Genomic DNA, 14,922 nt, shown 5'->3' with positions numbered 1-14,922 from the left:
CTTGGCCCCGTGCTGGCTACCAAGGGATCAATGTGTGTACAGGTAGGGTCTCCCTGTCCTTGACAGCTTATTGCTGGTAACAGGAGATACGCATGTAAACCAGTCCAGACACTATGGCACGGAACCGTGATGTGTCTGATGTGGGCAGCACAGCAGACAGATTGATCAGTCCTACCTGCAAGGAAATGTGGAGATGAAAAATCTGGGAAGACTTCATGGAGGAGATGGCTTGAGCTGAATAATCTTGAAAGATGAGTACATGGTTTCTGGAAGGTTTTGAATGTGATTGAGTGCATGGTATTAAAGATAGCATGGCATTCAGTATCCCTTATGATTTATAAATAAAATAGTCTCTTGTGATTTATATATAGGAGATGAAGGCAAACTTTTTGAGAGATTAAGACTGGGATTTTAGAAGAGAACCCATCTTGGAAGGCCTTGTGTGCTAGATGAAAGACTATATATTTTGTCTTAGCCAGTAAGTACCTTGAGGAGTTTTTATACAGGGGAATATTACCCTTTTATTTTATTTTTTAAGATTTTATTTCTTTATTTGACAGAGATCACAAGCAGGCAGAGAGGCAGGCAGAGAGAGAGGAGGAAGCAGGCTTCCCGCTGAGCAGAGAGCCCTATGCGGGACTCGATCCCAGGACCCTGGGACCATGAACTGAGCCGAAGGCAGAGGCCCCAACCCACTGAGCCACCCAGGTGCCCCAGAATATTGCCTTTTTTAAGTGCTTCCCATGCCTTATATCATTTTATCCTCACAAAGGATACCTCTGAGATATGGTCTGTCTTTTTTATAGATGATTAAGCAAATACTAGTCTTTTTACCAAGGCCACACAGTTGCCATATGTCTCGACCAGTTCTTTTGGACTCTAGCACCTGCCCTTTAAACGGTTAATCTATATCGCTGCTCAGAAATTGGAGGTCGGAATCGCTATAAGCAGTTAGTGGGTGATAATAGTCTAGAAAGCGAGGTAAAGTTCTAAAGAAGAAAGAAATCTTTGAAATGAAGACTATGAGAGGGACTGAAAAGTTAGGGTGCGCTTTCTAGTTACATAATGAGGGATGGGAGAGAAAGGGCCCCAGACCTAGCCTTTTGGGCAGAGGAATGCATGAGAGTTTCAGGAGGTGTGCTTTTGGGGGAAATAAGGTAGTGAGTTTGAGGTTCTGAAGGGACATCTGGATTGAGATATTTAGTAGAAACCAGGAAGTAACATGTGAAGCTGAGCAGGGCACTCACTCTGAGCAGAAGGTCGCAGGTGGGAGTCGTGAGCTGGAAGGATGGGGAAGCGGGGGGGGGGGGGGGGGGCTGCGTTGCGGAGGGACGTAAAGTCAGGAGGAGGAGGATGCTCGCTTGGCAGAAAAGGAAGGGGGTCAGAGTATGAGATGACCTGCTGCAGTCAGGGCACTGAGGTCACATAAGAGTAAATTATCATAAATAAGTGAGAGACCTGGAGGAACAGGAGAATGTAGTCACGGAGAAAAAGACCACAGCTGAGATTCCAGGGGAGAAGTCCGTTTCGCGTAAGATCTAGCAGGGGGAGCAGTTTGCCAAGACATGAGTATGGAGTTTGGTTGTGGACGTTGGGAAGGCAAGAGTTTTATATGGGTTGTCTACATAGATTTTTTAAAGATTATATTTATTTATTTGAAAGAGAGAGGGTGTGTGAGCAGAGGGAGGGGCAGAGGGAGACCGTCTTCAGGCAGAATCCCTGCTGAGCACAGACCAGTGCCCCCCAGTGCAGGGCTTGATCATGGACCCTGAGAGCATGACCTGAGCTGAAACCAAGAATCAGAGCTTCAGCCAGCTGAGCCACCCAGGGGCCCCTCAACATAGATGTTTAAAATGAATCATGGTGAAGTAAATTTGAATGAGAAGGAAGACTATCAACCATTATTCCAAAACTGCTGTCAAAAATTTAGAATGAGGGCTGCCTGGCTGGTCCAGTTGGTAGAGCATGTGACTTTGATTTTGGGGCATGTGTTCAAGGTCCACGTTGGAGGTAGAGTTCACTCAAAAAAAGGGGGAAAGAAGTTAAAATGACCATGGATGATTGCAGTAATCTAGGAAGGGTGTGTGTGTGTGTGTGTGTGTGTGTGTGTGTGTACAGAAATAATATATATTTATTTGTACTTGTATAAATACTTGTATACTTGTATCCACCTATAGATGGATAACCAAAACTTCAAAACAGTGAAGGGCTTTTCCTTGAAGGGAGATAGTAATGGCCCAAAAGCCGTAATAGTAAACCGCACGAATTCATTCTGTATCTCTGAACTCAGCAGAATGTCGGATTTAGGAAGATGGCATCCACTTTAAAGGAATGCGGTAGAAATAGTGCTCTCGGGGAGAGCCAGATTTCAGTTAAAGAAAGGAAGTAGGAGGTAACCATCTGTGAGAGCTTGAGAATGAAGAGGAGTTTCGGGTGAGGTGGATTCTCTAGAGTGCAGTGCAGGGCCTCGGGAAGAGTCTTTCTAGAAAGTAAAAATCACAAGGAACAGTGTTCTTTCCACTCCTCTGGGTGTTCTCTGTAAGGAGCCAGTGACTCGAGAGTCCTGCATTTTAAAAAATTGATATATATAATTGACTTACAACATTATATTAGTTTCAAGTGGACAAAAGTGGTTGACTCTTTGTATATTTGAAAAGTGATCACCAGAATAAGTGCAGTTAATATCTGTTCCCGTACAGAGACGCAGAAAAAAAATTTTTTTTTCTTGTGATGAGGAAGGGCTTTAGGACTCTTGCATTCTTACTGGAGGCTTAAAGTGACAAGAATAAGAGAACTGGTAAAATATGACAATCTTCGGGGGCGCCTGGGTGGCTCAGTGGGTTAAGCCACTGCCTTCAGCTCAGGTCATGATCTCAGGGTCCTGGGATTGAGTCCCGCATCGGGCTCCCTGCTGAGCAGAGAGCCTGCTTCCTCCTCTCTCTCTTTCTGCCTGCCTTTCTGCCTACTTGTGATCTCTCTCTGTCAAATAAATAAATAAAATCTTAAAAAAAAAATGACAATCTTCATAGTTTACACCTCGGCTAAGATTTTCCCTTTAGAACCAGAAACTTGATAAATTTAGCGGCCTTTGTCAGGGTTTAAAATTATATGTTTGAGAAATTATTAGATTTGCATTGAAATGTCCAAATGGGTTGTAAAAATTAAGTTGTAATATACCTTCTCCCTGGCAGTGTAATCTAGAGAAAATGTGACTCTGCTATCTGGAAATGGAAATGGATTAATCAGTACTTACATGGTTAGATGTAAGTAGTGAATCTTCCTTATTCCTTCAGTTTTTCTTGACAACTCTCTAGATGTATTATGCTCTATAATCTTGGTTTTCTGCTGAGTTTCTCTGATGGGTGCTGAAATATACCACAACCTTGAAAACAGCAGTTAACTAAATGCAGAAATTTTTATTTGCTTTCTTTCATTGGCTGTTAAAGAGTTACACAAACTGTGTAACTTGTTCTGTGAGTTTTAAACTGATGATCGCTCTTGCCCTGAGTTCATAAGCCTGGTCTTCTCAGAACATTATTACCCTCTTTATTTCAAAACAAACAGGGGTGTCTGGTGGCTTAGTCAGTTAACCCTGAAATCAGCCCCACGTTGGGCTCCGTGCTTAGCCCAGAATCTGATTGAAGATTCTGTCTGTCCCCAGCCCTGCTTAATGCATGTGCATGTGCACTCTCTCTCAAATAAATAAATAAACCGTAAACAAACAAAATGCTTTCTCTGACCCCAGATAGCATCCTCACTCCTCCACTCCCAGCCCCCAGGCTTGCAATGGCGTCTGAACTCAGTGGACTCTGCTGTCTCCTGGTGTCTTAGGTTTGCTCTATGTTCCACGGGAGGTGTTCTTGAACGTAGCTACCCCCATACACAGTTTGAGGGCAAGGTGTTTATCAGGTTCAGGATTTTCCGGGTTCTGGCAAGTTGTTCACTTAGTTAAGTGGCGTCTCCTGACTGTTTCCTCCTTGAACCGTCTTTCTCATCTCTGCTGTGTGCTGACCGGTCCCTCGAATGCTGCGGTTCCCTGACTCCAGACGCAGCCACTTGGCCTGTTTTCCAAAGCTAACAGTAACTCCCTTTCCTGTGTGATTTTTCTTTTCTCAGCTTTCACTTAGATTTTTCCGCTTGAATTTCAGGTCACCATTCTAAGGACTTGAGCTCCTTCTCTGTCTCTTTTTTCACAGATTATTTATGATGATTCGTTCGAGGTCATTAAGAGCCTATGTGGACCTGCAGTCTCACTTCCCTTACAGCAGGCAGAGATTTTTATTCCACAGACTAATTAAATACATAGGAAGGAGGAATTGTTTTCCTGATGGTGCTACTTGTGCTTCTTTTGTCACTGTAATAACTGAATTTTGTACTTCATTAAACAGAGCAATAACTTAAAACGTGACAAGAGAAACTGGCATGAAGTTTAAGTAACTTTTAGATTGAAAGCAAATGTTTCGTAGTGGTTACCGTTGCAGTGGGTTTCTGCAGAGAAGTGGCAGTGATCCTACGACACAGAAAGGTGCTCTTCAGTCTGTCCTAGGGAACCTGAGGTTTCAGAGAAAACCAACCCAAAAGCAACTTTTAAAACTTTGTGTTGCGAAGATCGTATGTATGATGAATGTGTAGGTGTTTTTGGAAGATTGTTTGAAGTCAACACTGTTTGTTTCTAATGTTAGACAGATGACCCCAACTTTTTCAATATGCAGTTGAAACTAACAGAGGAAGGAGCTTTTCATTTCAGTGTTATTTATTTGGAAAGGATCATTTCAACTAGGATTTACATTGGTATTGCTTTACTAGTTGCTGACCTCGTTCTGTTGATGGGGCTAGGAGTCAGGCTCTGTTCACTCTTGTCTGTAGCTGACAGTATCAGAGGTTAACATTTCCTCTGGTGTCCTTGTTTTCGTCTCCAGTGGTTTCTGAGTTTCCTTAGAGATCCTTTATTAAATAATCTGAGTTTAGCAGTGTTTCCCATTGTAATCTCCCCTGTGAGTGTAATGGTAAGATTGGGAGGGAGAGGAAGCGTACTATAATGCTTAGACTAGTCCTCAGACTTTTTGTGGGGTCATGACCGTCACAGGTACATCTCAGCTCTTTTTTGGAAGGCTAGAGGACACTGAAGTTCAGTCTTCCCATTCTAGCATGTCAATTAGGCTCTGGTAAATCCCACATTGGTGGGATGGTAAAAGAGTCTTCCTTGAGGACAGGTTGTTGGAGACCACAGAATGTTCTGGGTCTATTTCAGAATGGTTACTTTGACCCTCACACTAAGGGGACACCAGAAGACTTTCTCCAGTCCTCACCCTGACATTCTTATGGGGCTTCTGGAAGTGAAACTCAGAAAACTCCTCAGAGAGTGGTGTCCCCCAAGGCTGTGCCCCTAGGAGCTTTTATCTTGCGAGTGAGTTGGCATTCATGTCTCACAGTTACTCACGTTACCCTTGGGTTTTCCTGCCTTGCTGGCTTGCAGCCATGGTCTCCGTTTTCAGGAAGCGGTGATTCTCTGTGTTCACCTCTCCCTACTTTTCAGGGTGCTAATTGACCTTATGACCTCAGTGCTCTGAAAAAACTAAGATTAGTTTTTGATTTTCCATTGGTGTGTCTTTCTTCTTGTTGTAAGGATGGGACTGATGACTTGCACACACTTTTCATGTTGGACTGGAAACTGGAAGTTATGTCTCTCCCCATTTGGGATACTTTCTTTGCGTTTCATTTACCCAGGTTCCCGTAGTAGCCCTCAGTGTTACTGAGTTCACATCTAGTGTGGTTCTCAGACTGTTTCTTCTTGTCACTATGTGGATATTTTCTTTCAGTGAAAGTTTCCACAGGCTTGTATACAGTTCCTCTCTCAGGTGCTTCCTGTCTCCAGACAATTCCCCAAGCTCCGGAGCACGCAGGCATGTGTGTGTGCTATGTACTTGAAGAGAGACTGAAAACCGATTTTCAGTACTTTGCTATTCTAATTCCTTTTTTTTTTTTTTTTTTTTTTTTTTTTTACTTTTTACCTCTGTCCCTCTTAGAACTTCCCCTTGAATTCTAGTTTTAGGACCCATATTTTAAGTGAGGATAATTTTGTTCAAGAACGTTATCACATTGTGTTCCTTTTCTCTAAGTCTTTGGATTCCTTATATAATTTACACTGTAATCTTCAATATCAAAAGAAGAAAATCCTGTAGGGTAGTTTTTTTTTTAAACAGTAAGATACATAAAACATCATAAAATTGTAATTCTCATGACTTCCATGTAACAGTTTTGAATTATAAGAAAAAATTGTCATTTGATGCATTCAGCAAAATCACCTGATTTTAATTCTTTCAAAAGTCAAATGTGTGAATTTCATAGAAAAGAATCTTCAAATCTTGGCTGCTTTCTACTTGGGGAGTGATGCCAAATTTGTGTTGCATAGTAACACAGTTTAAATCTTATTTAATCCATTTTCATTTTGGTATTTCTCTATATTTATCTATTGTCCTATTAATATAAGGTATCTAGTGAAAAATCTTTGTGTTTGTTCTTTATCCTGGTATTTTCTTGTATTTCCTAACTCAGAAAAATTCCTTTCAGTCTCGTAGTGTGGATAAGCAACATGCTGTAATCAATTATGACGCCTCTACAGATGAACATTTGGTGAAAGATTTGGGCAGCCTGAATGGGGTAAGTTAAGATTTTCTTTTTGTCTTACTTGAATATTTTTTTAATATTGTAAAAAGACAAATCAGATTATATTTGCTGTTTGTGTTCTCTTCCTTTAGTTTGTATTTTACTCTTAAAAGGTTTACTAGGTACATAGCACTTTGGGGACCATATGGAAGAAAATGGAACTAGCCCATTCTCAAGAAACTGAATTGGCAGTAAATACAGGAATTCAGAAGGCTGTTGGTTGTTATTATTCATAATGGCTGGAAAAGATTTCTTTAAGGAGATGAGATGAAAGTTGACTTCACCGGATGGCTTGAATTTATATGTGGGAAAATAGTGGAAAGCCATGGCAGTTAGGGAAAAAAGCACTCTTGGGAGACAGAGAAGTATAGGGTAACTTGGGAAAAAAGGTGAAAACATGGTTTGATGCCAGATGGTGGAGAACTTTCTATACTAGAGTAAAAAGGACGTGAAACACGTCCATTTACCTTAAAAATATGGCATGTTTTTAAACACCAGTATTCATTATTGCTTTTTTTTTGTATTCCTACTTCGAAGATATTTTTGTGTTACTACAGTGAGTTTTTTTGAAATACTTCATTTGATTTTTCCACATTGTCAGAATATAAGGAGCCATAGAATAAGAGAATGCTAAAGTATTGAATAATTTCTTATTTTTTCTCAATTTTCTTATGGTTCTGCTAACATAACCAAATGCAACATTTTTCCATAGCTGTGCTTTTGAAATTGTTAAAGTGAATTTAACAGAAACTAAATGTATCCCAACTGCTGCAAACTGCTATTGCTTTTCAAAATATACATTAAACATTATATGGAAAAACATATGCAGAAATTTGGCAATTACCGTGAAACATTTTTTTCTCATTCTGAATTGGCCTGCTACTGAAAGACTGATATTTAGTCTTTGACATACCTTGTTTTTCTGCTAGTTTTTTCTCAAACCTTTGTTTGTTTCTCATGGCACACAGAATTAAGTCTCAGTACTTCAGGTTGGAACTGAAATGGCTCACATTTGATATCACTCATTTGCGGGTTCCTGCTTTGCCTGCCGTACCTCCAGGGGAACAGTAGCTCCCCTGCTGTCTCCTTCTCAAAATAATTTGTTAGATTTTCTTCAGCCTTGTATTTCTTCCATCTACCTTGTCATTTACACAAGTTGTACTTAAACCCACATGCCACTTCTCCCTGAAGGGCAGGAACAAAGGAGAATCATTTAGGAATAGTAACTTGCTGATGTTATGGACCTGGTGGGCAGATCAAAGCAGAGAGCGAGGCAGCCTGGGTAGAAACCATTTCTTACCGTTGTGGGTAGAAAACCCTGGTTTGCCTTTCATTTTAACATGCGACAGGTAAGTGTGCTGTTTTGATTCCCAGCTCCTGTTAGCAGAATTACTTTCTTGCTTCTCCACACCTGTAAACTTTTGTTTTAATCTCGTTTTGGGGTGCTTTATCAGCCTTGTATTATATCTACTGTTACTTACCTGTCACTGTGCTGGATCGCGAGCTCCAGAATGGTTCCTGAGCCTTTGCTCTGAGTTCTGCACAGTGCATGAACACGGTAAACCTTTTTTGAATGCAGTTTACCTTTATTTTCTATATCTAGGAATTTATAGAGAAAAATTTTAATCTACTTGCATATGTGGACTAAATTTTTTTTTTTTTTTTTTTTTTTAGATTTTTTATTTATTTGTTAGAGAGAGAGAAGAGCGCAAGCACAGGCAGACAGAGTAGCAGGCTAGAGGCAGAGGGAGAAGAAGCAAGCTCCCTGCCAAGCAAGGAGCCTGATGTGGGACTCAATCCCAGGACGCTGGGATCATGACCTGAGCCGAAGGCAGCCGCTTAACCAACTGAGCCACCCAAGCGTCCCTATGTGGACTAAATTTTAACTAAAATGTTACATTCTGGTTTTAAGCCTAAAATTTTTCGTCTCCACCACAGTGTGGTCGTAGGTGTCTTTACATTATTATCTTGGAAAATAATAAGTAAGGATTACATCATGGTGTTTTATTCTTTTAAAAGGCTGTGATCAAATATAAAAATTATTTGGTGTTGGTTACCAAAAAATCAGGTGAAATACTAACTTAGAAGTTTTCCTGGGTTGACCTTTCTCTTAATTTGATTTTATATTCAGTAGTTCTGTGAAAGATAATAACTCCTAGAGAGCAACATTTGCGTTTTGAACTCGAAATCAAGACCTGGATTTGAATTTCAGTTTGTAATTTACCATTGGTAAATCTGGGGAAAATCACATACTCTCTGTGCAATTTAGCTTCCTTGTACATCTTCCTTTTAGTTCCCAGAGTTGTGGGAGGATGTAATGAGTTTGTCAGTATGAAGACTCCATGAAAAATTCCGTCCCCTTGCTTTAGCTTTAAAATAATGAAATGATAATTCTTGCTCTGTAGTGTTGTTACAGAGATGACATGTGACAGTACTAGTAAGTGTGTACCCGGTGCGGAGCTGGAGAGCATCGCACGAATGACAGCGAGCTGTGCTGTTCCCCACATGACAGCCTAAGACATATGGCAGAGCAGAATTGTGAACTCCTACCTGTCAGGCGCCATATCCATGAGCAACTATTACTCAGAGCCTGTTTACTCTTAAAATTCATATAATTCTAGAAATTTGAGCATCAGGTTAAAAGTAGTAATTTCAGAAGTGTGGTGGTTATGAGTCCAGCTTGAATTCTTACCAGTAGTGATGCCAGTGGTGTAACCGTACACAGGTTACCTAATTTTTCTGTTCCTCAGTATTCTTAAATGTTCACAGCAAAACGGTACTCCGCTCAGGTTGTTGTGAAGCTACAGTGGGTTCCTAACTGTAAATGATTAGACAGCACATAGTCAGCCTTCAGGAAGTGGTAGTCACGGTGGCGACAGTGTTACGGTAAGAAGAGCGGTTAAAACAAATTTAGCACCCTGTAGCCTACATACTTTTCAGTGAAGCCACTGCTATGTATTTTTAAAAGCATTTACCAGCTAACCCCAACTTATAAATAACTCGAGCTCTGACCATTTTCACTCCTCCCTTTTGTCCTACCCTAAAATATACTCCCAAGGGACCTAGATCCACACTTGATGTTGCTGCCACCAGGCAGGAGATTGCTCCGCCTGAGGAGGCCGGGTCGGATTTGGTAGCTGACGCGCTTATCAGGGCCCATTTCCCTGCAGGCCCCTTGAAGCCTCTTTCTGTGAAAGCCCTCGTTTGCCTTCAGTTCTTCCTGCCTCTTCCACCGGAGCACTTGCCCCTCTGAGAGCCACGATGGCCTGTGCTGTCCCACTCCCTCCCGGTCCACATGTGGCTTCTGTTGCTAGGCTGGCCCTTAGCTCGCTGTGTCCCAGCGTCTGCTGCCGCGTCCCCTTTTCACGCTGGGGTTACTGTCCGCATCAGACCAGGGTGGCCTAGAGGAGAAGCTATCGGGGAAAAGAGGTGACTTTTGTCCCTGGCAATGTGATTGAGGGGGTCGTGCCCCTGGCCACGCACTCTGTTCGGATTTCCCAGAGCATTAAGATAATACACAGTGGTTAAATGGTTTAGACAATCAACTCTGCAGTCTGGTTGTACGTGAATTAAAGAGATATTTATCTAGTTTGCTTTGCTTCTGTAAGTCAGTGGTTTGGAAGAGGCAGTTTGAAGAGCTGGCCTGGCGTGGACACCCAGGCTTCCTTGAGACGGAGAGAACATGGGATTTGTAGTTAAGGGAGACCCGAATTTGAATCCCAGCATTCTGCTTCTGAACTCGGAGATCTTGTTTGTTAACTTCCTCCTCCGCGCCTTGTTGTCCGAACCTGTTGCACCAGCAAGGCAGAGGTGTGGTCCAGTTCGCTGACAGAAGAAACAAAACCTGTTTTCCCCATGTTCAACTTAGTAAAATGCCTCATTATTTATTTATTTCCTTTTGCTCTTTGGAATTTTCTCTCTTTGTTCTACAGTCTTAGACTGTCAGGAGACTTCTTCCCTTCAGAGATTCTCACTTGCATTTTTGTATGCTGAAACTTTGGGTCTGGCTCCTATTTCCTAAGCCTTTTTATTTATTTATTTATTTATTTTTAAGATTTTATTTATTTATTTGACAGAGAGATCACAAGTGGGCAGAGAGGCAGGCAGAGAGAGAGAGAAAGAAGCGGGGACCCTGCTTCTCTGAGCAGAGAGCCCAATGCGGGGCTCAATCCCAGGACCCTGGGATCATGACCCGAGCCAAAGGCAGAGGCTTTAACTCACTGAGCCACCCAGGCGCCCCTTCCTAAGACTTTTTAGACCTCAGGGAATATTTCTGCCATAAATGCCAGCATGTTAAAATTACGTTCCTTGATTTTTGGCAGTACCTACCTAATATATACGTCAGACACGTAGTAGGTGCGTCATTAAGAGATTTGAGCAGTCTTAAGCTTTACGTGGATCTGATTGGCCATCTTAGGCCTTTTGAGTAGAAACGGTATTTTAGGTTAAGACACTTTTTTTTTAATAAAATTTTTTATTTTTTATAAACATATATTTTTATCTCCAGGGGTACAGGTCTGTGAATCACCAGGTTTACACACTTCACAGCACTCACCAAAGCACATACCCTCCCCAATGTCCATAATCCCACCCCCTTCTCCCAAAACCCCTCCCCCCAGCAACCCTCAGTTTGTTTTGTGAGATTAAGAGTCACTTATGGTTTGTCTCCCTCCCAATCCCATCTTGTTTCATTTATTAGGTTAAGACATTTTTAAGTGAAAGTGGCCAAGAGCTGTGGTGGCATTCCTCTGACACAGTGAACCTAATTGCTTGTCTTCTGCATACCAGACTTCAGTGAATTAATGCTTTCCTTTATTCTTCTCTTTATTTTTCTATCATTTTCCTCAGCCCTTCTATTTTGTAATTATACTTAGAACATTTTGGGAAACTCAAGGTGTAACTTTTCAAACACTCCAAAATGTTCATTTGGGAAATGAATGTGAAATTAATTTACAAATGCCTGAAGCCTTTGAATTTTCTTTGTATTAACATCTCAGCCTTTCTGTGACGGATGTTGGAAGCTTGTGTTTTAGGATTACTCATAAATCATAGTAAGGGATTATCCCACGTTTTAGCAGTACCCCACTGTCTCCATGTATCTGTGCTTGGAATTAGGATCATAACTTCTAACTTTTCTACAGATTTGCAACTGATACTCCATGACATATTACAAAGTGTCAGTTATGCATAGGAATTTGAGTATATGACCACAGTAACATAATTTCCTTATATATTTTACGATATGTTACTCAGTATCCTTCAAACCTTCCTCACCATGGGGGGAGCTTTCCCGAATAGGGTGTCCTGGCCATCTCAAATCCAATCAAATAGAAGATTTAAAGAATGGAACTCAAAAAGAAAAAGTGATTTTTCAAGTTTTAGCTCATTAGAGAAAAACTTGGATATTTATATAATATCTTCATTCTGGGCAATTAGTATAACAGTGTTCTGTGTTTTGTGAATCTAGCAAATTCTAAGGCTTTAACTTCTAGTGTGCCAGGAAAAATAATCATCACCATCTGTGTCTAGTTGAATCTGTAAGTCTTTTTACCAGTAATTTGCAGAAGGATAAAAGGATAATGAGAAGCAATTGAAATTTTCATAAAAAATTAATCCTGACAAACTCAAATTTTTATTTCTTATTTTCCTGATTTTCAAAGGTATATAATATATAAAACAGGTATTGTTCATCAGTTGTCCAGGGATACCTGGGTTATATATCCATTTTATAAGTGTTGGTTTCAGATTTCAATACATTTCTAGCTCTTTCAGATTATCATTATTTCTAGTTCTTCTTGCATTGTATTATCAGAGTGCATTATTTTTAAGGCTTTGACTGCTTACAATCTTATTTAGATGATAGCTATCTTCTGTAATATGTTTGCTATCTTGCTAAACATTTCTTAGTTTTAGACTTACTAACAGAAGACTAGTAATTTTATTTCTTTCTACGTCATCTTCCCTCTAGTTAGCTTTGTAGAGATACCTGCCTTGGGCATTCGTCCACTTAGAAACTAAATCAAGTGTTGGAAAACGAACATCAAAAAATGAAAGAAAAATACCCTCTTTCCTTTTTGTCCTTGAAAACAGCCTTCTCTCACCACTTCTTGCATTAGAGAAAATTCATCCAGGATTAATGTTTATCTGAAGACTCGTGGTCTGATATTTTGCTACATTATTACCAGTTTTATTACTGTTACATAGTCTAGAGCTCTGTTGTCTCTTTGTGTTCAACTTACAATTGTGGTATATCTTCCTATTTTCTTCTCTCTGTCTTTATGGATGTTAAGCAAGAAATTCTGAATCCTCAGTGGTGCTCTTAATTAGCTTGTAAAAGAGAAGAACAAAGATAGTGTCTCCAGATGTGTCACATCTTGCTGGAGAGACGGTGCTGTGTTGTGGGCAATGCAGTAAGGACAGTGAAGGTCGCAGCAGCAGTGGCAGTGTACTGCGTCGTCGTCCTAGTCCTGTGCTTCCCACTGCAGCAGCCGCGAGTCAGTGACGCACACGAAGTGACCAGTCAGAAAGACAGAAAAAAGAACATGAAATATTTTGTTGGTTTTTAGATGGATTATTTGTTGAAATGGCACTATTTTGGGTATATGGTTGGGATTAAAATACAGTGTTAAAATTAATTTCACCCTTTCTATTTACCTTTTTAATGTGCCTAGTGGAAAACTTAAGAGTATATGTGTTATGTGTCGCTTATTTCTGCTGGATAGCAGTGTTCTAGGCTATGCCATTCTCCTGTTTTCTTATTATTTTGGTCATTTTTGACATTTTGACAGTTAGAAATCACTGATGAGTAGTGATAAAATGATGATGGGGTGATGAAATAGCAGAATGTTTCAAGAAACAGGAAAAATAAGGTTAGTGAGATCCCATAATATATCTTAGAGTCGTGGAAAGGTCTCAAGGACTCATCTGGCAATTGTAAAATAGAAAATACGAGTTTTATTACATTTTTTTGAAGTAAATTCTCTTTTTGTTCTTTGGGAGAATTCTAATAATGAAAGTAATGAAATATCAAACATCATGGTTAAAATTGTCCAAAAAAGCTAAAATTGAGTTTAGTGAACCCTGATGATCTATCAAGAGTTAAGTATTTCCCTTTATTTATTTATTTTTGGCAGCTTCAAATTAGGAGCTTTTCTTAGCATCATTTTTAGGTGCCTAACTTTGTCTTGGCGGCGCACGGTAGGCTGAGGCGCTGTAGCCTGGTTTTGGGGGTGTTACGATATTGATTAAGGGTGTGGTAAGAAGACACTTATCAGCCTAGAAGATGAGTTCATACATCTTATGGTACACAAGCCGTGTTAACCACCATATTGCATGTGTTTATAAGTATAAGGTTTGAGTATTTGTTTTGTCCGAAATGTAACAACAATTAATAACTCCATATATAACCTGACACCTTTTTCTCTCTTTGTAGACTTTTGTGAATGATGTAAGGATTCCGGAACAGACTTATATCACCCTGAAACTTGAAGATAAGCTGAGATTTGGATATGATATCCTTATATGATTTTATACATTCGTCAAATTTATTCAAAAATCTTTTCTGGTGTAAATTAACATTTCTTGAGATGAAGAGTTTGCAGTGGAGGCATGCTTGAAGTCTCTTTGGCCTCCCATACAAAAATACATGTTTAAAAATATTATGTATTTATATATATTTGGGGGGGTATCAGTATTTTGGCCTGTTCCTAAAAGTAATCCTAGAAAAATTGATGGACTCTGCTTTTCCCCACTCTCTATATATAGTTTGAGCAGAGGTTTCCCTGTAGTGGTATTATATATGCAACTTGGGTGTGGGAGAATGTAACAAGGAGACGACAGAGGAGTGTTTAATATTAGCTCAGCTCAGGGATTTTTTTGTTGTTGTTTGGATGATTATGGCACAGATCAGCCTCGTAGGAGGAGTGTAAGAATTTATCCCTTTTTTCCCATTCATACTTTTACTCTATTTTATGAATTCCGTCTCGGTTGCCTATTTAATTCAGATTTTCCAGTATCCTATTTCTCCTGAGACTTGCGCTCCCTGGCTAAGTTAATTATGCAATTAGCGTGTAGTTAAGATTCTTTTGTTTTTAAAAATACGATTCTAAGGGGCATCTGGCTGGCTCAGTCAGAGCATTTGACTCTTGACTTTGGAGTTGTGAGTTTGAGTCTCAAGTTGGGTGTAGAGATTACTTAAAAATAAAAATGTTTAAGTAAATAAAAATAGGATTCTAAGAACTGAACAGGGACATGAAC

The 14,922-nt window shown here is 40.0% G+C and overlaps 1 protein-coding gene across 12 annotated transcripts in view; it reads left to right on the top strand.

The window, feature by feature from the left end:
* Nucleotides 1–14,922, top strand: part of CEP170 (centrosomal protein 170) — a 125,259-nt gene that overhangs the window by 40,912 nt on the left and 69,425 nt on the right. For all 12 annotated transcript variants that reach the window (XM_059146680.1, XM_059146679.1, XM_059146678.1 and 9 more), the window contains exons 3-4: nt 6,571–6,660; nt 14,099–14,180. In XM_059146680.1, coding sequence (XP_059002663.1) covers nt 6,571–6,660; nt 14,099–14,180 — 172 coding nt within the window. The remainder of the gene's footprint in view (nt 1–6,570; nt 6,661–14,098; nt 14,181–14,922) is intronic.

Source organism: Mustela lutreola, chromosome 14 (genome assembly GCF_030435805.1).
Source record: "Mustela lutreola isolate mMusLut2 chromosome 14, mMusLut2.pri, whole genome shotgun sequence".
NCBI classification, from domain to species: domain Eukaryota; kingdom Metazoa; phylum Chordata; class Mammalia; order Carnivora; family Mustelidae; genus Mustela; species Mustela lutreola.
The sequence above is the reverse complement of the archived record's forward strand: the minus strand, read 5'-3'. Positions and strand labels throughout refer to the sequence as shown.